At 37.6% G+C, this 26057-nt stretch overlaps 1 protein-coding gene across 1 annotated transcript in view; it reads left to right on the forward strand.

Moving 5' to 3' along the window:
* The window catches only part of dally (division abnormally delayed protein), a 477850-nt gene that overhangs the window by 325310 nt on the left and 126483 nt on the right, over positions 1-26057 (forward strand). The window contains exon 5 of the mRNA XM_017903784.1: positions 9347-9621. Within this exon, the coding sequence (XP_017759273.1) occupies positions 9347-9621 (275 nt within the window). The remainder of the gene's footprint in view (positions 1-9346; positions 9622-26057) is intronic.

Genomic DNA, 26057 nt, shown 5'->3' on the forward strand with positions numbered 1-26057 from the left:
ATATTAAAAATATTACTATAAATAATAAGATAATATTAAAATAATAACGTTACTATCTATTTAATTTTCTTAAATAATTATTGTTATTAAATTCTACTTTATTCCTGCATAAACATTCAAATTCTTCGAATTTATACAGACCTCTGTTCAACTTTTTAACGTCTGAGTCATTTGGTCCTTGGTCATTTAAGGTCACAAGAAAAGTATATCCAACCATATCGTTTAATTATTCATCTCATATGTTATTACTTTCCCCTGCGTTTGCTTCATCTTATCGCGCGTTTTAGAGATAGAGAAAGCAAATTCGCACGTATACGCTTCCTATCTGGTGTATCTGATAACAGGCAAATCGCGCTCGAAATTGCAACAAGAGGGACATTTATAACGCTACTCGTAGTCGAGAAATTGGCTTTGAGCGAGCAAATTAATGTAGGACAATCAGAACACGATGTTTTCATTTTTTCTGGAACCATAATTCTATTAAACCTTTTTCAAATTTAATCCTTTGCACTCGAGAGACGCCGTTCAGTCGCTATTTGATAAAATTTCAGAGCTCGATCAAATTTAAATATCATTAATATTTAATACTATTAAATATTAATTTAATTAAATATTAATTTAAATATATTTTCAAATTTAAGATAACGTAACTGTGTGCAAGGTATCGAAATGAAATAATTCTACGTGTTAATTGTTATACGATTTCTTATTTACTGCTGAAAAAATATCATCAGCAATCAGCAGATCAATATCATCAAAAATATCATCAAATTTTGAATTAATTTCTAATTCCTAAAAGGAAAATGGAAGAAATGAAAGAATAGGAATGCGGAAAAATGGGAAGAAATAAGAATAGCAGGACGAGAGATAGCAGGAGGATGAAAAGGAAATCGGCGAAGATTACGAGAGCTGAGTAACGCGATGTCGAATTAATTTCTAATTCCTAAAAGGAAAATGGAAGAAATGAAAGAATAGAGATACCGAAAAATGGCAAGAAATAAGAATAGTAGGACGAGAGATAGCAGGAGGATAAAAAGGAAATCGGCGAAGATGACGAGAGCGACGTTTGCACGCCCACGCGTGCCGTCTTAATTACGGCCAGGCCTGGCGGCTGGTTTTACGATTATGCCGGTTCGAGGAGCTCGACCGCCGGCTTACTTCCTTTTATAGCCGGCGTTAAAAAGTAATTAGGACGGGAGAGCCGTGGAGGAGCGCGCTGGCAGATACGAACGATAACCTTAATGACGATCGTGTATGCAAACGTCCGCGCGTACGAAGCGCGCCGCTTCGAGATAAACGCGCAACACCGGCCCACGTGGAAATTGCCAGCTCCCCGATATTGGCGGCGATAACTCTTCCTCCACGGCTCGTTCCCGCCGCGCCTTTCGAACGGCCGCGTTAACGTCGGTCACGTGACGAATGGAGGATATCGCGGTGCGCGCGCATGCGCGCCGGCCGGCCGAAATTTCTGCAGATGTTGGTGGTTGCAGAATTAAAACTTGTATGGCAGTAGAAGGTGGTTTTTATAATACAAGAATATTTTATTTTCTTAACTGCACTTTATATAATACGACAATGGTGGTTTTGTGGAAGTGGTCACATAGATTTTTAGGTATATATGTGTTGGGATGAGTGGAACAAGTATGCATAGGATTCCAATATGTAATGAATTCTGGTTATTATGATAAATGAGTATGCGTGTAATGATCGAGGTGTGTGTGAATTGTGTATGTCAATGTAATGTATGAGAGGAAAAAAAAGAGAATAATGATTTGGGATACGTTAGTTGTAATTGAGATATAATAGTGAGAAGTCGTGTCATTGAGTAATTGTGCGAAATTAATTATATTTAAATGTTATATTAGTGTTTTATAATCCTTATTAAATAAAGAATTGTTCTTCTTGTTGTTATTAAACTTTCATCCACCATTAACAGGTTTACCCGTGCACGTGTTTACATGCTAACGGCTCTACAAGGACTGAGGACTGAGGCGATGATACACAAATGACGAGGACAAACATGGGTTACATTAGCAATAACATATAAACACAGAGATGTCGCAATTAGTGACTTAAATTCTCCGAGAGGAGAACAAGAGCCACCGAAGAATAAATATGTTTCGGCCAGATTTACCAGGTTTTTGATTAAACTTTGAAATTGTATTCACATTTTCCACTAATATCGTGGTGAGCTAATTTTTTTGCATAAATGAAGAGATAAGAACCTATTGGATTAGCCATTCCAGTTCCTATAGGTTTTTGATCAAAATTTTAATCATTAAAATATAAATAATGTAGTATCGCAGAATTTCCATCTCGTGTATAGGTGACTTTATTTTATTTATATTTGGTCACGTTGGGGTAGGTTTTTGAGGAATATATATAAGAAGGCGAAAATGGTTAGTGGGGGATTCTTGAGAGACAGTGCTTGAGAGATAGTTATGGTGGGTCAGTGATATTGTAATTGTGTTGTTAGTTGTAGTTGTAAGAGTTTATATAGTATTATTCGTAGTTTTTACCGTAACCGCACATTGTATTATTATTTTATTATCAATAAATAGTTTTATATTATTTAACAACCACCCTGTCTCTACAATAAGCTGAATTAAGTTTACAGACTCATAATCTATCGATATATTTAATAATATTTTATATAAAATTAGACCATTGAATTAATTCATTGGTAATGAATTTGATAATAGATTTACCATCAGCGAATATCTTCCCGTTATTTTTCGTAAAAAAAGCTTTTTTTAAATTAAAATATGGTAAATGGATAAAGATTCAGTAACTTTGCACTAAATTTTTATTGCAATTTTTCGGATTTCTTTTTTATATTTTGTATTTTTATTGCAATGCTTTGGATTAATTTTATTAAATCGGAGATATTTTTTGGTACTGTTATACCGAATTCTGTCTACCCTCGTCAATATTTTTAAGGAATTAGTAGATCGATGAATTCACCCAGACACGAGACTTTGATTGGTATTAAGGGTTTCGTTTTATTTTATTGCAATTATATTGCATAGGATGAAAATTGTAGGGCAAAAATTTATTTTTATTGCAATTTTATTGCATACGATAAAAATTGTCGATGAAATATATCTAATTATATTTATATATAGTCTTTCTCACGATATTCGGTCACACGTTTATTCCCAATGAATTCTGAATTGCAACGACCTATCCTAACTACTCTCTCACGTATTCTCTCTTCTTTCATACATTACATAAATATACACAGTCTGTATCACACTTCATTCGTTACACGCATGCTCGATTCACTCATTCTTACTTCCAGGCATCGCTCGCTTTTACATCAATATACGTATAAAAATCTGTGTCAACCATTAGCAGAAATTTAAAATTGCATTTGCCATGATCGATGAAATGACAGGTGGATGGAAAAATTGAAAAGGGAGAGCTTTAGAAAATCGAATAAATGGAGATATTGTGTATGTGATTGGTATGTGTGTGGTGTATCGTCTTCTCCCTTGCCGTTTTTCGTTTCGTTTTCCGTCTTCCGTTTACCGTCTTGCGTCTTCCAGTTTTAGTTCACGTCTGTCGTGCCTTGTCTGAGCACCAAAACCGTCTTACGTCATCTGATGTGTTTTGTTTGATTTCTCGCGATCGTCTGATGTCTCGTTTTATAATTTTTTGATCGTCAAGAAGGACGGCGAGGCGCGTCTTCTACGTATTATTGCCGTCCCAACAATCTCCGAGTTTTATGAAAACTTCGCCCGCCGCTGGCGGGCCCCCTTGACGGCCGAGTCTGGGCCTGAACAGAACGGCAAGCAAAACGGACTGGGCACTTAACGTGTTAAACTCACGCTATAAGTGCGTATTATGCTATAAATAAGTATTAACCAAGGCTACAAAATCGTGTGAAACTCGTGGAAAGGAGATCGGGTCAAACACGAGTATCACGTGTGAGAGCCGTGATTCGTCGATAGGGTCGAACGTGAATATCACGGGTCAGGTACGTGGTTAATTTTCGTCGATGTTTTCCTATCTAAGTTACGTGTTATTCTTGGCCGCGTTCGCGACAAATTGCACAACGTGTTACCGACGTTGCTGTTGACTACGACACTCGTCATTGCAACTCAAGTGATAGGGCAAGGAGTCAGTATAAATCGAGCAGTATATTAATATTGATACGTAATTCAGAGTTCGAAAGAATCATATCGACATTCGATATTTCAAGTTAAGTTCACGCTACGACTGCAGCGCCATCTAGAGCGAGCAAAAATTCCGGAGTCACGACAGAATTTTCGAGCGAACGTGAACGAACGTGGTGAAAGGTTAATTGCGGCCTATGTACGAGGTGAATCGTCGAACGCGAAATTTTGCAGCGTTATTGAGAAAAATGAAGTGTCGCCTATGAGAGAGGATGGAGCGCTTCGGCCGTGACAAATACGTTCATTTCTCAACGCGGAAGGGTTCAATCTATTCCAGTGGCGATTTTTCACCCCCAGCTTTTTACGAACGCGACTGCCCCATTGTCTCGCGCGTTTTATTGGAACCGAGGGCTGAACTTTAACGACGAAGGGAAAAATGCTCCGAATGATAAAAAAAAAGTTTGATTTTGAAAAATAACGAGCACCAACTTTGCAGCTTGTGCTGCACGGAATGAATATGGATTGGCGGGAAATTGTGTAGGTATAGTCGTGTATTCTCGTGAAATTTTTATATCGTTTATTGTTCTCCATTTTCTGTAATGTGTGCTTTATCTGTTTCATTGTATCCTTTGTTCCCTTTTGGCTGTTCTTTGTTTCCCTATTTTTCGTTTCTTCCCTTTGTTCGGAGTTATTGAGGAATTATTTATTTAAATAATTCTATAATTTATAGAATAATTTAATTTTCGACTATCTTTTTGGCTATTTTTGATAATTTATCCGTTATATAATAATGTAATATTCGATAGCTGTTAACAGTGTTTGATATTTTATCTTTTATCAAATTTTGTAATATCCGAGATAAAATTGGTTTCAACAATTTTTTATTGATTCATCTCCTATAATAATAATGTCCTAAAATAATAAAATATTCGATATTTTAAATAAATTTCTGCAGTTTGCGATAGTTAGATAATTTATATCATCTAAAGTCCATTTTCTAATCTCACAAATATTTTAGAATAAAAATACGTTTCAGATTATACTTCTTTGTCATTTTCTTAAATAATTTGAGTCATTCGTCTACTTTTTGACACGGTTTCACACAAAGTACATATAAATACCTGTAATATCAATTTCACAATATGCTAACGAAGGAAATACACAGTCTATATGATAAAACAACTAGATAACAAAGTATTGGAAAATTATAGATCATTTTGCTCACTTATATCTCACAAATAATTCTGAAACCAATTTTTACGTTTCAAAATAGTCCTATATCACGTCAACAAAATTATCCAGTAATTCGAAACTCACCCTCACCATCTCGAGTACCTAGCAATTTATCTCACCCATTATTTTTTCTGTCGTTCGGCCATAATCGATATACGAGGCCCTGTTACACCATTTCACTTGATCTCCTGTCCACAATGACATCGATTTACGAAAAATACCCTCTTCAATGTGCCCATATCGTTCGATGAGACAGGAGTGGGAAGTCGTAAAACATCATCAGGAGAATAGCGATAAAAATTTATTGCAGAGATATTTGGTCACACTGTTTCGTTCTTTTCTTAATCCTACGAGGATATAGCAATTCGAAAACAAGCTTCCCATAGACTTGAGTTGGCGTGCCATCGTGATAGTCAAGTGAAGTTCAATTATTGAGTTCATATGAGTCTTTCACAGGCTAAATCGATGAATTTCTTCCTCCATTTTTCCCAATTTTTAAAATCCATAGTTGTTAAAGGGGTTATAACGCAAAGGAATAGTAGTCAGTGGAAAACTGTGGAAAAACTGTAAAGATCTTTATTGAACGGGTGGTCTATTTAGGGCCACGCAGGTGACAAGTCGTCTTCATAAGATTGGAGACAGGAGACAAAACGCAGGGGAAGGGATCGCCCCCACATTGCCAGGATGTAGAGTTTACTTTACTATTTAACGCTAGAACTAGCAACCCAGTCAAAATGACTGGTCGCAGAATTTTCCTTTTCGCAATCACCGAACACATACATCTGCTTTAAGAATAAAATTGGTATCAACTCATATTAAGAAAGAGCTTTAATCAATATATAATCTGTGCACGTTATAGTTAGGTACCCATTAAAGATCGGTAGTTCTAGCGTTAATTTTACTACAACAATAGTGTCAAAGTTTCTGCTGTAGGATATGTATATCAGGTTTAGGGTAGATACCACTCCAAATATTCTGTCTACAAGGGAGAGTCAATGGTTGACTCGATGTACTCGAGCTTGATACGAACTGACTTCTTTACGGTGAGCTGACTTGTCGTTCCCGTGATGGGCTGGTGTCCTATGGTGATGGCCTGGTGGTATCCCGGTGGTCGTCGTTGCTATCGATAGGGTAGCAGGTAGAAGGACGACAGAAAAAGGAAGGGATGCGTTTCGTCCCGCGTCTGCTAGTGGACTCATCGGTAAGACTTTCTTCTAACAGGCCCTGCCTTAGACCGGGGATACTCAGGTGGCATAGGAACTTCTATTTAACCACTTGCGCTGGCAAGAAATTCACAGACGCGTGTGCCAGAACGGTCCAGTGTTTCTGTGACAATTGCCTGACGACGTGTGTACCACGTCGTTGGCGATTCTGCGACAAAAGCATTACGACGTGCGTGGCACGTCTTTCTAGCGCAAGTGGTTAAGGAAACACTACACTACTCTCTGTTTTGTGAATTGATTTGGCAGAAGACTTTCTGCTTAGCAACAGTCACCAGTTGCTTAGGAGATACACAACGAGGACATTAAACTTCCTTTCTTCCTATTGACATGCCATTGTAGAAAGCATCCACATCTAGCACCGCCTCTAGGAAAATAGTAGAACTAATGAAAGCACATCAGAATATTTATGTTCCCAATTTTTAATATCCATAGTGTCAAAGTTTCTACTATCTGTTTTGTGAATTGACTTGACAGAATGTTGCTTAGCAACAGTCGCCAGTTGCTTAGAAAATACACAACGAGGACATTAACCGTTTGAGTCCCAATCAGGTTTTCGGAAGAACACGGTGGAAAAACCCTGAACAGCGCGATAACGCTTGCTTGTTAATCGAGTACGAAAAAGTCCAAACGGCGCGATAGCGCTTGTCTAATTTTATGTCGAAATATCCCAATCGTCGCAATAGCGCTTGTTGGTACTATGTGACGTACATCAGCAAAGTTGAGTGCGATCGCGCAGCTTGGGACTCAAACGGTTAAACTTCTTTTCTTCCTATTGGCATACCATGCCTATTGACCACAGTAGAAAGTATCCACATCCAGCACCACCTCTAAGAAAATCGCAGAACTAATGGCAACACATCAGAATGTTCAAAAGATTCAGCACACTAAGAAATACGCGGGCTAAAAATGGGATGTTGATAAAATTCAAATGGATCAACGTGAATGAATATGGAAAATATTTATATTAGAAACATACGAAACATTAGACATCAGTCAGAACTCGAAATATCACGTTCATAGTTCAGTCCATATGTAGATGGAGGCAATTAAGTACAGCGTAAATATGAACATATATCACTGTGGGAGTGGTAGTATTTACGTTGTGCGAATAAAGAGAATAGCAGCGTGAACGGAGGATATTGGACTGGTGTCAGAAGTTTGAAAGGAGAGTGTTTGGTCAGAGTACTCGAGATAGCCACGTGAAGGAGGATGCATTGTCATCCGTGGATGGATGTGTTTAAATGTGTCTTAGGCATGGCTATGTATCATAAAAGCAACAAGCTAGTACAGAAAGAATGAATGCTCGTGGCTGGGAGTATGAATGGTAAAATGCATATGTGAAAAGGAAGATTAGTCGAGTTGTAGTGAAAGAATGGCAGAGTCTAGCAAGGCAAGAATCGTCATAGTCGTAGACTGTGTCGCGTCATAGTTAACCAGAGAAGATGCATATTCAATGTAAGCTGAAATTTCAGTGAGGAATTAAATAAAAATGAATTTGGTCACAATGGAATAGCAATTGGTAGAAAATCTAGCATCTTATAAGTTGACATAGTCCCAATTCTCGTACATCATAGAAGTATGCTCATTTGTCACCATCCTACAAGATAATGCACATTATAAACAATTACATATATTATACATGTTTATTATTCACTCTGGGCATTAAATAACCTAAATATAAATGGGTCGTGGATCATCAGTTCACCCAAAATTGTTTAGACTTCATCTGTCGCAGTTTTGCGCCACAATAGATTCTACTGGCTATACTTAAAAACTCGCGAACGCATCCAAAATTCTTTGGACTCGACCTATCTCCACGTTGTTATGCAACAGACTACGCTGCTGGTTTATTACATCATTGAAAGATTTGCAAACAGGTTTAAAATTGAACAGAGCTGTCAGACCTAGCACGACTTTACTCTGCAATGGGCTCTATTGACTACATTGATTAACGTTGAATATACACGCGTATCTTAATCCTCGCACATCATCGAGCATCCTAATCTATCCACCAATCTTCCACTTTGGACGTCAGATTATTCACAGATTTTTGAACTCGTCCAAAATTGTTTGCACTGGACCTACAGCAACACTATTCATCGGTAGACTCTATCAACTATGCCGAAAATTTACAAAATCATTCAGAGATTCATATACACATTGGACAACCGCAAGTTCACTTCGGAATAAACTATACCGACTGTACAAATGATCCATTAACCCCTTGCTTTGTGATTTAAAATTCAGCAGCGTGGTCCCAGAACGTAAACAGAACCATTCGACGACTGGAAAAATCTGTTTCAAGTTGCACGAATCACACAGGACTTGCGTGGAGCACATCGACAAACCATGGGCGTGACACGTTTACATTTGGTCCGGCCGATATATCACGTTCCAGGCCCGTGATAGTCAATTTCGACCCAACCGATGTACCACGAGTCAGGCTCGTGATAATCAGTTTTGGCTCGAAAAGCAGACCACGAGTCTCACACGTGGTTGTAGACTAAGAGATATTAAGTCGGTCAAAAATTTTCGAACACGTTCGAGATTATACAGACCCGACCTATCCGAAACCTAGCACCATAATATATTCTACTGCCTGTACGGAGAGCTCACATCGAGCATGCACATATATGCCAATCCTAGATCGTCAATAGTCCGCATCGGATATATAGGTATCTGTGGACCGTAGCGGAATGTTAACTCCCGCAGGTAACAGTAGCAACGGAAGTGCGCGTTGATGCTAAAGAAAGACGCGACGACGTGTTTCAGGTGAGGAAAGTTTGCGGACGGTCGGAGCTGCAGCCATCGAGCGAGGGGACCGTTACGGATGCAGCTGCAACAGGGAAATCGTCGTCGACCGGGCCCGAGATGCACGCAGCTGCGTCGCCTGCCACGCATCGAACATTACTGACGCAGTTACACGTGCAGCTGGGCAATTTCTTGGCCAGCGTCGTCAGGTCCCGGACCTTCTACGGCACGCTCGCCGACACAATCTGCGAAGAATATCCGGACAGGCGATGCTGGAACGGCGAACGCGTCGGAGAGTGAGTACATTTGCCATTCTGTTGCCGTGCTTTCAACCGGACACCGTGCCGCCGGGAACCGTAAATTATTGACGAGGAACACGCCTATGACTCGACTAGCGTTCTAGAGGTTTACGCGTTCACCGAGCCAAGGCATTAAAGTCATATTTGAATCCGTATGCACACGCAAGGTTTTATGAGCCGTGCGCGAGACTTTATTGTGCCCGATACTCCGCGAAACGACCGAATCCTTCTGGCTAAACGATATACCGCGGTTTCAATCTTTTTTCTCGTTTCTTTTTCTAATTATGAGTGACGAGGATGGAAGCTGATGTCAAATTTGTTGCCGTACGAAGGATAATAACGGTAAGATTAGAGTCCATGAAGATTGGGTTCTTCACTTTTGGCAGCTACCATTTAAATTTGGGAATTTCAAAATTTCCTCCGCAAACCTAATCAATATTTCGCAATTTCAATTTTTCTAGTAATTATGACTATCAAGGGTATAAGTTGATTTCAGATTTGTTACTGTAGGAAGGATAGTAATAGTGAGGTTAGAGACTGTGAAGATTACATTATAAAATTTTCGTAGCTACCATTTAAGTTTGCGAATTTGAAAATTTCTTCCGCAAAATTAATCAATATTTCGCGTTTCAATTTTTTTTTTTATGGTAATAATGACTGTCGAGGATGTAAGTTTATGTCAGATTTATTGCTGTACAAAGGATAGTAATATTGAAATAAAAATCTGTGAAGATTGGGTGCTTGAATTTTGGTACCTACCATTTAAATTTGGGAATTTGGAAATTTCTTCCGCGAAACTAAGTGATACTTCGCAATTTCAATTTTTTTAATAATTATGACTGTCAAGGATGTAAATTGATGTCAAATTTGTTATACGAAGGACAGTAATGGAGAGTTTAGAGTCTATTAAGATCGTGTTCTGGAATTTTAGCAGCTATCATTTAAATTTGGGAATTTGAAAATTTCCTCCGCAAGCCTAATCTATATTTTGCGTTACAATTTTTATATAGTAATTATGACTGTCAAAGATGTAAGCTGATGTCAGATTTATTGCTGTAGGAAGAATAGTAATGGTAAGATTAGAGTCTGTGAAGATTGGGTTCTTGAATTTTGGCAGCTACCATTTAAATTTGGGAATTTGAAAATTTCCTCCGCAAAACTAATCAGTATTTCGCGTTTCAATTTTTTTATAGTAATTGTGACTGTCGAGGATGTAAGTTAATGACAGATTTGTTGCCTTACAAGCATAGTAATAGTAAGGTTAGAGTCTGTGTAGATTGCGTCCTCAAATTTTAAAAATCTCTAGTTAAGAATAATAAAGAACAATAAAGCTTTAATCAAAAATATCTCATAAACCATCGAATAGTTGCCCTTATAAAAATATATTTTCTTGAACTGGATGACTAAATCCACAAACCTTCAAAGTCTCAACAAAATCTAAGACCCGAAGGACTTGCACTCTCCTTGTAAGTTATTGCACTCTTCTCCATATGGAAGCATAATTATTCTAACAGATCTTTCATCGTACCACTCGAATCATCTTCACCATGCATAGACGCCCGTTAGAAGTCGGTACTTGCACCGTCAAATCCTAATCAGGTTAGAAATACCGTATTCGATTCAACACCCTGGTCTCCTCGATACCTTGAGTGATAACGCCTCTCACCTCGCAGCGAACTAAGATTCGTTCGATTCCACTTGCATTCGCAGCGAACAGGTGCACCGCCTCGTACAGGTGTGTTGGTAAGTGGTTCGGCACTGGAAAGGATCGGCAAGAAAGCGTGTGTCGGCTGACAGTATGCAGCTGGGCATGTTCGTCGATGATCGAGTCATCGTCGAGGAACGATTTCCAGGCACGTATACACGGTTCTCCTCTTCACCTCCTCGACTCCATTCTCGGCTTCTCTCTCGATCCTCTCTCTATCAGCGGCGTGGTCGGTGTACGGTTTCAGGCCCGCGATAGAATCGGCTTGGTAGACGCATCAGGCAAAAATGAGCTGCCTCAGAAGCGCAGAGAAGGAGGAACGACATTTGCATCCCGTGACCAGACTTCGGATATCAAACGACCATTTCTCGATTGTTCGTTCCTAGTTTCCACGGGATGCAGGATGAAGAGTGACGGAGTGATAGAACAGTCGACTCCCGATTATTCGAGCGTCCACCATTTTAACTCTTCGCGGCACGGGATTTCAGATAATAATAATGTTGCATAGAAATTTTATTGCGTTTTAAATGAAACAAAATTGGTATATTTTTACCAATAAAGGAATCACAAAATGGAAAAACATAAAAAGATAATGTAGGATGGCGAAAACTGGTTTTGAGACACCGAAAATTGACAGAACAACAAGAACAGAATAACGCAAACTCGAAACTCATAAAACTGATTTAACTTAGGAAACGAACACCAAGGTAACGAAACGAAAACACACAAAGACGCACTCTAATTTAACTCTCTTTCCAACACCGAGCGATTCACGCTCATGCTGGTCACAACTGATTTCTAAGGACTCTGTTTTGGTCGTCAAGGACCATGCTTTTATGCTTTTCTTATCCTACGCTTCATCTCCCCGTAGGGACCACGCAACTTAATTTTGTTACCCAAAATAACTTTTCCATTTGCTTCTAGAAAATGTCGATCGGTTTATAATTTGTTTTTGCTGGCAATGGCCGATTCGCGATTTCTTTCCGAAATGGTATCCTACGATAATAATAATTGTGGTAAAGATCGGATTAATTTTGATTCTGGTTATATTCTATATTTCTTGGAGGTATAAAATATACGGAGGCTCGAAGCCTTCTATGATGCGTGGTGCAGACGGTGGACTGTCAAAAAGTGTCTCGTCCAACCCTTCAGCTAGGTTTTCATAGGCCTTATGACAACCCGTTGCGTCACTCAACCCTGTTTCGAGAATTGACAAGCTGGATGGTTCCTGGAAGCAAAGATAGATCTCGATGCAGGGTGACGCCATCTAAATAAAGAGGCGATTCTCAGTCACCGTTTAATCAGATTCTAAAGATCGATGTTAATTAATATATCAAATTCAAAATTACCTAACGATGCGTGGAATGTGAAAGTAAAATAATGCTACGTCTTAATTTGCATAGGTTTTCTTATTTACCGTTTTAAAAATATCGTCGACTTTATGACAGAAAGTCTTCGAATTACTATTTTTCTGTAACGAGAAAGTCGTCGAGTGCAAAGGGTTAATTGAATTTGTTGTTATAGGGTGGGACTGAAATAGTCCCACCGTTCCATGTTGAATGTTGCCAACAGAAGCGAATCCATTTATAACATTTGTCGAAGGTATTACCATCTGTTTTACGTAAATACGACAAAATATAAACCTATTCGCATGCAGCTATTGCGATATTTCCAGGTGGGACTAAAAATGTCCCACTATGCATTACGATGCATCAAAATGGTGGGACACTTCAAATCCCAGCGTGCCCCAAAGACTTAACCCGTTTTCTAACTACGATTTTTCACTTCTTTTTGATTAAATCACCTTTTTGTCGTATACATTGATTATTTTTTAAATAATCTTCCTTTCGCTAATTTTTTTTCTGTCTATATTAAATTTAGGTATGTAGGTATCGTGGTACTTAGATATTGGGTTTTGTATGTAATTATGTATACATCAACTTTCTTGTAGTAGCAACCTATAAAATGTTAAATAATACATATTATGGGATTAAACAGGCAATCGTTTATGGAGTCTTCGTAATTCCAGATTTTGAAACCACGTATATAAAAGAATTTCTGTAGAGGAATTTAAACTGCAGTTAGTCTCCTTCTATACTTCTAAAGAAGAATACTTGTATATATGTATAATTCGCATTTACGTTGCATTAGTCGTAAGAAACATTGAAAATCATGGGATGTGCTATCATTTTGTCACGTACTGTAGTTTGTCGAGTAGTAATCGTATAAATCCTTAGATTTAACATTCCACATGGTGTACAGGTGCGACTGTCGATGGAGTTGTCGATAAATGTGGATATAGCGATGACGATATAGCGATGATGATAACAGATATTTTTGAATTGCGCGGGAATATAAAAGACTTGTTGAATTGTACGGGAATATAAAATACTGGTTGAATTTTCGTTTAGAAGTTCGAATAAACGTTATTAACATGTTTAGCATAAGGCAATGAAATATTTCCTTGTTGCTTAACATGCCTCTGTTCAAATTTTATAATTATTTTCAAAAATTAAATTCATGTAATTGGTATATACAAAATTAAATAAGTAATTAAAAAATATTATATATGTGCATACTGTAAAATATGCTAAATATATATGTATATATGAGCCGTTCACTGCACAAATCAATTAGCTCCACTTTTTGAAAAGTCTTAAATTTAAGTGTCAAAGCACTTGGTATAGTCGTGACTTTTTATATTTATAATAACTTTCCCTGATAATTAAGATCAACACCATTAAACGACAAAAATTTTTGGCCACTGAATAATAAATAATTTATTTCAGAGCTCACTTTGATTAACTCCGTACTCTAATGCTAATCGTTGCAATAATGCAACTCGAATGCACTAGCAAGCCACGAATGATAACGGTGAATTTTTTAGTGCCGTCTTATCAGAATTTAAGTAAAATTTAGTAAAATTTAAATTTATTACTTTTTTCACTTGCCAAATCGATTAACTCTTCCGGTAACATAAAAATGGTAACATTACCAACGATTGCCTTTTGGCTATTTTTTCTTATAAATTTTATATACCGTTAGACGAAAGTTACATTCGTATTTATGCATTCTACGATATTTATTTCGATTTAAATTATAAAGGGAATTTTGAAAAACAATATACATTATTTCATCGCATTTCTCCACTTTTTGTTTCATGGAGTTAATCAATTTATGCAGTGAATAGTATTAAAAATACTATACTATACTATATAAATACTAAATATATTCTAATATTCGTCGCTATTTCATTATCCAAGGATACGTTTGTTTTTAAAGATTGTTTTAATCGTAAAAGGAATCAGTTGATTCCAGTACAATTTAATAAACTAACAACGTTCTGCAATCGTATTATCCAACATGAAAATTAGGATAATATTCTGCAAAGAACGTAAGTCGAATGTTAATCTAGTAGAAAGGAAAAATGTCACGGTTAAATCCCGCCTGATTAAACGTTTTACTCCTCTTTGAGTTCACTACTTTTAAATTACCTTCATGTTAAGAATTCTTGTCGATGGCTTGAATGTAATTTCTGTGCTCAGAATATTCGAAAAGTTTATAAGGAAACTTTATTCAACGAGATTATCCGTTTATTGCTATCAATGTGAAAATGTTCATAAAATTTCATGCTCTTAAATCCTGTGTAATTGATATTACACAAATTTCTTCATAAATCTGTATGACTTTTTCATAGATTTGTATACGTAGATAAATTTGCAACGCGATTCGCAAGAATGCCAAATTTATTCATGTACAACAAAATACAAAGAAAAACTGGGAGAGAAAATTGGTTAATGTACCGTTTCATAGTCATTTAAAAGAAAAATAATTCGATGTCGCGAGTAAAAAGAGATAAGAGGAGGAAAAAAGAATGAAAATGAAACGACAATTAAGAGAAGGAAGAAAAGACATTTTTATACTTCGTATGAAAGTCATTTTCAAGATTAGTAACCCAAATACCACGAATGCAGAAGTATCGAGCTTGACATCATCGAACATGGCAGCCCTAAAAGACTGCATCATGAAACGAAAGAGAAAAATTAAAAAAGGAAAAAAGAGTCGAAGACGAAGAAACGAAAAAGCAAAAATAAAGAAAGGAATACTCGAGTCATTAAAAAGACAGCGATTCAAATGTCACGAGTGCTGTAATATCAACTTCTTGTCATCAAACATCGCATACCCAATGATTATTTCCTCATACACGCAAGAAAAATGAACGCACAGAGAAAGAGAGCGAAATAAAAACTACAGGGAAATTTTTCATATAACGTTGCAGTCATTTAAAATAACACCGAGCCGGAAATCACGAGCGCAGGAATATCAACTTCCTGTCATGGGGTATCACGTCGCTAAGGAAATATATCCATCTCGAAAAGCAACCGGACGAAACAGGGAGAAAACTGGGAAAAAGCGGAAATAAAAAAAGGGGAGAAGAATTTTTGATGCACCGTGTCAAAGTCATTTAGAGGAACAGCAATCCGGATATCACGAGTGACAAGCATGAATATCAAACATGTGCAAATTCGGAACAGGAAACTGTCAACCGAGCGCGGAGAGAAGCGTGAGAGAAGCGGTAGAGAAGCCGCTACAATATTTCACCATCGACAAAGCAAATTTCTCTCCGTACCCCGGCGTACGTTGCACCGTAGAAATAAAACCGAGTAACAACAACAAAAAATAACAAACGATGGGGGACCCGTGGAAAAAGGAGAAGAGGGAAGACAGGAACGCGAGGGAGGGAAGGGGAGTAATGCGAGCGCGTTTTAATGTAACGTTTCAATTAATATGCGACCGAGTAGAATGAGAGGGGGAAGAAAACGCGAAGGGAATAATAACCGTGAGAAACGACGCGTAAAAAAATTGTCAAATCCGGCTCGTCTCGTAGCCGTGTAATCAGAACGCGAATCGTTCGCACCGACGACGGGGGATGGCTGATCAAGGGGTGGTATCCACAACAACTGCATGCAAATTCCGCTATAATTAATACGAATCATTCAGACCAGTTGGTTTACTTCAAATATTAATACGACGACGGTGACGTATCCCGTGACCACGTGCCGGAATCAAAATTGTTGCGACCGCAGTGTCCCAGGTTAAGTGGAGGACTGTTTATATCCCTATTGCCAGCGTCCCTTGATTTCTACGCACTCGTCGTCACCTAGTCATCGCTTGGGTAAACCTTAGCAAGGACCAATATATGAGCCGTTCACTGCACGAATCGATTAACTACATTTTCTGAAAAATCTTAACACTTTACCGACCGATAGCCTATTAATCGGCTTTTTCTCACCGACGCTTACCGACCTATATAGCTTATTAATCGGTTGTCATGGCGATGGACAGTCATTATCATTATATGAACAGTAATTTGTTATTTAGTATTGAGGTACGTTGCTCAGTTGTATCAGTCGCGTTGCTTTGTAAGCTCCCCATTTTTATATGGGGGGCGCCAGGGAGAACGTGCGGCTGAGCGGCCGGTCGGATGTGCTTATGCTGTTGAATCGCTAGCGGTCGGTAAAGTGTTAAATTTAACCCTTTGCACTCTCAGTCACCATTAAATTAGATTCTAAAAATCGATGTTAATTAATATATCAAATTTAAAATTACCTAACGATGCGTGCAATGTCGAAGTAAAATAATTCTACGTCTTAATTTGCATGCGATTTCTTATTTGCCATTTTAAAAATATCCTCGACTTTGTGACAGAAAATCTTCGAATTACTATTTTTCTGTAACGAAAACATCGTCGAGTGCAAAGGGTTAAGTGTCAAAGCACTTCTTTGTCTATAGGTTCTCCTTCCTAATTTATTCTCTTTTCAATTCCCCCTTCGATCTTATGGTATACTACGTATCATGTTTTTCGATATTTAATTGCTGCAATCTTTATTCGATTACCTTGTTACAAATGTAATAATATATTAGCTTAGTACCTTATCGAATGTAATTACCTTATTACAAAGATGATCAAATATATTTTAGTTTCTTCTCGTTAAATAAATTTCTTCTCGCAAATAAATATTGATATTACAAGGAAATAAATTGCTTTATGTTACAAGTGAAAATTTAGAAGAATATAATGCATACAGTGTAAAGCAGGAAATATTACTTTGGTCTGGTCACAATGTACCTGGTTATTCTACATGATAATGTCATTATAAAAATAACTATAAAAAGAAAAAGAAAATTTATGAATTAAAACAAGTAGATTTATTTTATCTTCAAAGTATTTTTACTTTACCTACTTTCATTCGTTTTAAATTGTTCAAGTTAATATGTACTCAAGTATAATTCAAAATATAAAGTTTCATATAGTATTTCCAAGCGAGTTAAAAAGTTATACTAAATTTCATGGAAAATTAAAATAATTAAATGCTTGCATATATTTATACACATATATTTTGTTATACTGAAATTTTGAATAAGCGTTTTCTTCTATCTCTTGTTTGAGCTACGTATATACAGTGTGGACAATATTTCTACCAATTTTAATTCATCCTCGTTCTCCCTACACATTTCCATAAATTATTTTGCTCATTTTCCTCGAATGGAAGTATGTTAATCAAATGCAAGAAGACCCAATTTATTTGCGAAATTTAATTATGAACAGCACATATGGTTTCCATTTCGTACCTTATGGTGTTCAATATTAATTGGTACAAAGATTAAATAATGTATAAAGGATTTAACATAGGACATACTTGAGCCGTTCACTGCACAAATCGATTAACTCCACATTTTGAAAAATCTGAAATTTAAGTGTCAAAGCACTTGGTATAGTCGTAACTTTTTATATTTATAATAACTTTCCCTGTTAATTAAGATCAACACCATTAAACGACAAAAATTTTTGGCTACTGAATAATAAATAATTTATTTCAGAGCTCACTTTGATTAACTCCGTACTCTAATGCAAATCGTTGCAATAATGCAACTCGAATGCACTAGCAAGCCACGAATGATAACGGTGAATTTTTTAGTGTCGTCTTATCAGAATTTAAGTAAAATTTAGTAAAATTTAAATTTATTACTTTTTTCACTTGCCAAATCGATTAACTCTTCCGGTAACATAAAAATGGTAACATTACCAACGATTGCCTTTTGGCTATTTTTTCTTATAAATTTTATATACCGTTAGACGAAAGTTACATTCGTATTTATGCATTCTACGATATTTATTTCATTACGATATTTATTTCGATTTAAATTATAAAGGAAATTTTGAAAAACAATATATATTACTTCATCGCATTTCTCCGCTTTTCGTTTTATGGAGTTAATCAATTTGTGCAGTGAACAGAAGGGAATTTTGAAAAACAATATACATTATTTCATCGCATTTCTCCACTTTTTATTTTACGGAGTTAATCAATTAACGGCTCATATCATCCTTAGGACCCAAATTATTTGAATTTCCACCACCACAGAGGAACATCGAAGCTATTACACAGTCCCAATATTATTCACTACCAATTGGAAGACACACACCCACCACTTACATTTCAAGGATTAACATTGGGGAAGCATTGGAAAACGTGTGCAGAGTGTGCATGGTGGGAAAAAGAATATAAAAGAATAAGGACGTTTTGAGTTGAGGGAGTGTTCGATTAGGGTGTTGTCGATTAGAGAGTTGTAATAGAAGAGTTGCTAGTTGCCAGAGTTGTTACTGTTGCTAGTTATGACTTATAATAGGAGAGTTGCTGCAGAAGTGTAGATTGAACATTGTGATAAGTTGTAATAATTTGTATCTTTATCGTCACTCACATACTCTATCACTGTTAATTTATTATTAAATGAATATATATATATACCATCACAAAATCGTCTCTACACTATTACTCGATAATTCGAACGAATCCGTGGGATATCCGTGCATTTCGCGGACTGACGATGTTAAAAATGAAAAAAGGAGAGAAAAGGAGGGAGACAGAGGGAACGAAGGGAAATAGATATTGAATGAAGGTTCGATGAATTATTCATCGCTCTCGCTATTAGCGACTCGCGAGGCTGCGTGTGAAACCAAAGTCGTGGATTCGTTTCGTGGGTATTAATGAACTGCGACTTAATTGTTCGCCGACGTAGAATCGTCGACACGATTAACTTCGAAATTGATCTTGTGACCCTCGATGAGATCATTTGGAAGAATTAAAATAACTCTTCTGTCATTTTGGGAAGATTGGATGTTGGACAAAAGTAGCCTGCGTGAGTGCATGAATTAGCGAAAAGAGAATTCGAGTGCTTCGGTGTCTCTATTATTTATGGAGCTATTGAGATTTCGTTCTTAGTATTAATTAGTATTAATCAGTATTGAGATCAGAGGGAATAGAGGTTTGTTGTGGTGTACACAGCACAATTTGTGAGTGAAATAATATTATAAACTAAATAAATTTAAGAATAATTTTAACGTTAGATAAGGCTGAATTGGAAGAGACTTTGTATGGTCATGACCTAGGATAACTGACTTACGAGCGGCCAATAAGTATAAATTCTTAGCAAGTTATTTATGACTAGACTTGGACAAAGTCTAGATGAAGGAACAATTCACTATAATTCACTATAACGGTCAAAGGAATAATCATTAATAGTCATTAATCGGAAGAAATACGCTAAGAATGATCAAAAAATATATATTCAGAGAGATAGACAGTATTTAACAATCCAAATGCTTCGGTGCCTCGATTATTTATGGAGCTATTCAGATTTCGATGTTAGTATTAATTAGTATTAACTGGTATTAATTAGTATTGAGATCAGAGGGAATAGAGATTTCTTGTGGTGTACACAACACAATTTAGGATTGAAATAATCTTATAAACTAAATAAATTTAGGAATAATTTTAATATCAGATAAGGCTGAATTGGACGAGATTTGTATGGTCATGACCTAGGACAGCTGACATACGAGTGGCCTACAAGTACAGATTCCTAGCATATTATTTATGGCTAAACTTGGACAGGGTCTAAAACAAGAAACAATTCACTGTTACAGTCAAAGGAATAGTCAAGAACACGCTAAGAATGATCAAAAAATATATATTCAGAGAGATAGACAGTATTTAAGAATCCAAGTGCTTCAGTGCCTCGGTTATTTATGAAGTTATTGAGATTTCGTTGTTTAGTATTGAGCAAGAATTTAGTTTTGAGAAATACGCTTACAATGATTGAAAAATACGTATTCAGAAAGACAGGCAGTATTCAAGAATTCAACCAAATAATTCTTCTATATTAATTAATCACAGAAAAATTACATAGTCACATAAAATCCATCTGAAACTCGGTTAGGACTCAATCAGTTCACTTCTACAGTCTTGTAAATAAATAGCAATATATTATACAAGTGCACAATCTCTACGAGACCTCTATTTGCATTACCGCAATGAACCTGTAACATGTTGCCTGACATGTCACTGTCCCATCTCTAAACATGCAAAAAGAACACGCGAGGTTTTCGTCAGGATATTTCTAACATAATCACGAGAGATCCTATATTTTACTGAAACTCGTAAACTTTTGATAGCAATATTCTTTATCTTCTTGACAACAAATCTCAGCATTTTTAGCTTCTCTCGTGATCAGCAGCCGAAAGCATTAGACATCCGGTACTCTTGAAAGCTCAATTAAAAACAGTATCTAAAGCAACTTGCATTATGTAAAGGACTTGGAAGAAGCTTTTGACTTCTCGTGGAATCTGGAACACCTCGCGTCTCTCTAGATGTCACCTTACTCTCGCTAGGGAAAAGCACCCCAAGGGTGTATGAAAGGGTAGTTGCTTCTTACAAAATGTCTTGTTTGAAAAATCAACTTTTTCGATACCCACCAGTCGATGTACATCCTGGACACGCTGTAAGCAATGTTGACACACTTAACATCGGTGTAGGAATAAAAGTATCTAGGCCTTGGTAAGTAGATACCCCACTCCCAATATTCTACCTCCAAGGGAGAGGTTTGTTAAGTGCAGTAGTGTCTTCTTTGTCCTGCTTGATGATGGACGGTGTTCCTATGGTGCTGGCCTGGTGGTATCCCCGTGGTCGTCGTTGTTATCGATAGGGTAGCAGGTAGAAGGACGACAGGAAAAGGAAGGGATGCGTTTCGTCCCGGGTCTGCTAGTGGACTCATCGGTAAGACTTTCTTCTAACAGGCCCTGCCTTAGACCGGGGATACTCAGGTGGCATTTAACCACTTGCGCTGGCAAGAAATGCACAGACGCGTGTGCCAGAACGGTCCAGTGTTTCTGTGACAGTTGCCTGACGACGTGTGTACCACGTCGTTGGCGATTCTGCGACAAAAGCATTACGACGTGCGTGGCACGTCTTTCTAGCGCAAGTGGTTGAGGAAGCTCGAGGCTTCGCCGAGAACTTGCGAGAAAGTCCTCGAATCCTCCTTCAAGTGGGAATCCATCTATTGGTGAGGGTGAGAACTTGGTCACTACACTACTCTCTATTTTGTGAATTGATTTGGCAGAAGACTTTCTGCTTAGCAACAGTCACCAGTTGCTTAAGAGATACACAACGAGGACATTAAACTTCCTTTCTTCCTGTTGACATGCCATTGTAGAAAGCATCCACATCTAGCACCGCCTCTAGGAAAATAGTAGGACTAATGAAAGCACATCAGAATATTTATTTTCCCAATTTTTAATATCTATAGTGTCAAAGTGTCTACTATCTGTTTTGTGAATTGACTTGACAGAATGTTGCTTAGCAACAGTCGCCAATTGCTTAGAAAATACACAACGAGGACATTAACCGTTTGAGTCCCAATCAGGTTTTCGGAAGAACACGGTGGAAAAATCCTGAACAGCGCGATAACGCTTGCTTGTTAATCGAGTACGAAAAAGTCCAAACGGCGCGATAGCGCTTGTCTAATTTTATGTCGAAATATCCCAATCGTCGCAATAGCGCTTGTTGGTACTATGTGACGTACATCAGCAAAGTTGAGTGCGATCGCGCAGCTTGGGACTCAAACGGTTAAACTTCTTTTCTTCCTATTGGCATACCATGCCTATTGACCACAGTAGAAAGTATCCACATCCAGCACCACCTCTAGGAAAATCGTAGAACTAATGGAAACACATAAGAATGTTGATCGCTACAATCGGTTATATCTGATACATTTGCTCAGTGAAATGAAGCATTCTTATGTTCCATAGCACACGTACAGTTGGGCATCAAGCATACTCCCATATTTCAAGAGTTATAATATACATATCAATATGTCATTAAAACTATTAATGTCACTTTGCTTTACATCATTCTAAGTTATTCTTCAGTTTCATCCCTGGTGAACCCTGCAAAACGCATCATGGCTCATATTCATTATGAGTTATCATGTTTGGATTAGGATATCAACGAGGAGATACGATATATATCAATGTACCATATGAATTTGTCATCTCTGCAAAATCTCCTCGTCGAATATTAACCCTTTGTAAACAGGCCTGGTCACGTACTCAGCAGGCACTTAGCTGTCTGTTCTGTCGTAGCTGATGTATTAATACGTTACATGTGTTAACGTGACATTTTCTTTGAAGGAATTACAGTATTTCAGTTCACGTGTCTCATCTCACAACTGTATAAAATCTTTTAAACAGTGAAGTTTTTAATGTATATTTGATAGTCATATTACACCTATGACAAATAATCGAAACGAAGTATTAACCCTTTGCACTCGGCGATCTTTTCGTTGCAGAAGCATAGTAATTCGAAGATTTTCTGCCATAAAGTTGACGATGTTTTCAAAACAGTAAAGTAAATAAGAAGTGTAAATTAATTGTAAGACGTAGAATTATTTTATCTCGATATTCCACGTGTCGTTGGGCAATTTTAAATTCGAGATATTAATTAATAACGATCTTTAGAATTTGATTAAATGGCGACTGGGAGTTGCCTCTCGAGTGCAAAGGGTTAATAGTATTCGGAGATCTTTTTATAATTTTCTAAATTACATATATTTCCGTAGAGTTTGCAAATTTTATATTAATTAGGGAACAGTTTATCGTAGTTATTACTTATAGCTTAGTATTATATAAATTAGCATAGATTTCAAAAGCAAACTTACTACATTTGCATTCATGAAATATCTGATCAATATGAATAATTTTATATTAACTACCTTGAAGCAATATAATTCTAACTTGACTTTTTAAATTTAATATATTACACGAAAAAGCTAATTTGCGATGTTCAACGTTAAATAATAAAATTTAATTTTAATATCTATAACCTATATTACAATAATTAAACACTTTGTTAATTACTCTAGGTAACTGCTATGAGCCTTCGAGGTCTTCGATTATTTTCTTTTATAATTGCCCTTCTATTTTATTTTCTTCTAACGAATCGAAGAAATCCCGGAAAGACGTCACAATTATTTCTAACGAATACCCAAATCCATTCACAGCGTCGCGTCTCGACCTAACCTCACTTCTCGCAACGACAGTGCTGCCCCCACCGTGCACTAACCTCCCGCCCGATAAAGGTTATTAAAAACAGCTTCTCGAAATCCATCTTTGTCTCCTTGTTCTAGCATGGACCCCTGCCAATGTTAACATTTCAAACAAACTTCATGTTCGAGCGTTGCATTTTCACGGTCCGAAATAATATTTACTTTGTCCTGACAGAAACGAACGCAAACACGTTGACGAAACCGAACGTTAGATTTTGTTCGCAACCTGAGATATTTGTTCGTCTTGTCGCGTGTAACAAAGTCGCGGAATGAAAAATGACGAGCGGGACAGAGGTGGCAGAAAATCAAGGTGTCCAGAGTGTAGAAAGTTTGGACGGGAAAGAACCATTCTGACAACCGTGTAGCGGAGAAAAAAGCTGACGTGGCTAGCAGAGATAAATAAACGAAGAGAAACGTTTATCGCTTCAGCCTGCTATCTGTGTACACTCGCAATACAAAGAACGTAATTAACGCTGTCGAATAAAAAGGCGAACATTGTGCCTCGTTTTAAGAAGCCTAACTGACGAAAAAAGACAGAGCCAGTGTGTCTGCACGCATCTCGACGTGACTTATTTGTTTATTAAATAAGATCGTTTGGATGTCGTGACTCACGTTTCGTGCCGATTCCTTATCGTATCGTGTTTTCAACGTATCGTGAGATACAGCCCTAAGAGAGTCGCAGGCTATGCGCTGCGGCTAAAAATTGCAATGACGCGTGATGCTGGACTTCGGATATTATTTATATGGTTGCAAAAAGATATAATTGTTCGTCATACCGAACTGGCAAGGACTGACGAAAATTTGGCAACACGTGTGACTGTTACAAAAGACTTATTTTTGTTAATCGTTATACAGATACGGTGTGTCAATACCAGAAACGTGTTCGCGTTTTGATATTAACGCTAGATTGCCGTGGGTTGGCTATAAAATGTAGGAAGGATTTTAGTAAAACTAAGCCCTCTGCCTCTGAGTAACTTCTTTATTCTCTCATTCTCTGATATCCAGAAGAGATCGATAATTGGTCAATAGATAGGTGAAGCTGGAAAACAGACGAAGACTGCGATCTTCGAAAGAATTGGGAACGAATTGGGAAACAAGAAGACTATTTCTAAAGAGTATCATGGAACATTAACCCTTTGCACTCGGCGATTTTTTCGTAGTAATCTAGTAAACTTGTAATTCGAAGACTTTCTGCCATAAGGTTGACGATATTTTTGCGGTATGCAATTTGTGTAGGGAGGATTTTAATAACTAGGCGCTTTGCTCCTTGGTAACTGTTTTATTCCTTCAGTACACTAGTCAGTTAGTGCCCCAAAAGCGCATCCCTAGCTGTTTTATAGGTCGTGTCCCCTCTTCGGCGCTGTTGCGGACCTAAGACCGCAATGTCCCAGGTCAAGTGGAGGACTGCTTTGTGTCCATATTGTCAGCGCTCCTTGACTTGTACTATGCGTTGCATGAGTGAAGTCATCTCGTTCGGGTGCGGGGCAAGAGGGGTATTCCACTTGCTCCGCCTTATACTCTTGTTAGTAATATCCACTCTCCTATGACACTCCCAAAACTACTATCTCCAAGTTCGGTAACGTGTTACGTTAACATAGGCGTAAGATATTCGCGAAAGAACTGTTATCCCAGAGTTAACTTACAATGAATTGGATGCACTACTACGCTTTGGGATGAGTCTACGCTCTTGCATCTATTATTTGCGTCTGTTTCACTCTGTCTCGTTGCTTCGTTCGCCTTCTTTGTCACATGGCGTTCTATGACCGGGCTAACAGGAAGGGATCAGTTCTACCAATAAGGGAAGCGTTTTACTCTACTTCTGCCATGATGTTAGAATGGTTGGGCTGGTGGGGATTCGGTCCTACAAGTTTCTCAGATGACTTCTCTCATGCAAGGCATAGTACTCAGCGTCACCTAAACCACCACTTGGGTGAACCGTAACGAGGACCCAAATTATTTATACTTCCACCACCATAGAATAATACACATCCATCCCCAATATTATACCAACCAATCAGCAGACAGTCGAACCTGATAAAACCACCGACAGGGCATTCACAAGAAGATTCTCTCTAAAAACTCCAACACGACCACATCAAGATTCTTCCTAAAAACTCCATCACGACTACAGCATCATCATCGAGACCCACCAACTACTCAGCGCAGGAGACTGTCTACTACTATAGAACTCTCTGCAGTTCAACAACAACCAGGTCTACCTCTATCAAGTTAGGGTATAGGCTGCAGCCCAGCAGCATTGCCGCAGCAGCGTAGCGGGCCTTAC

This window comes from Eufriesea mexicana, unplaced genomic scaffold (assembly GCF_001483705.2).
Source record: "Eufriesea mexicana isolate 0111107269 unplaced genomic scaffold, ASM148370v2 scaffold2534, whole genome shotgun sequence".
Lineage (NCBI taxonomy): Eukaryota > Metazoa > Arthropoda > Insecta > Hymenoptera > Apidae > Eufriesea > Eufriesea mexicana.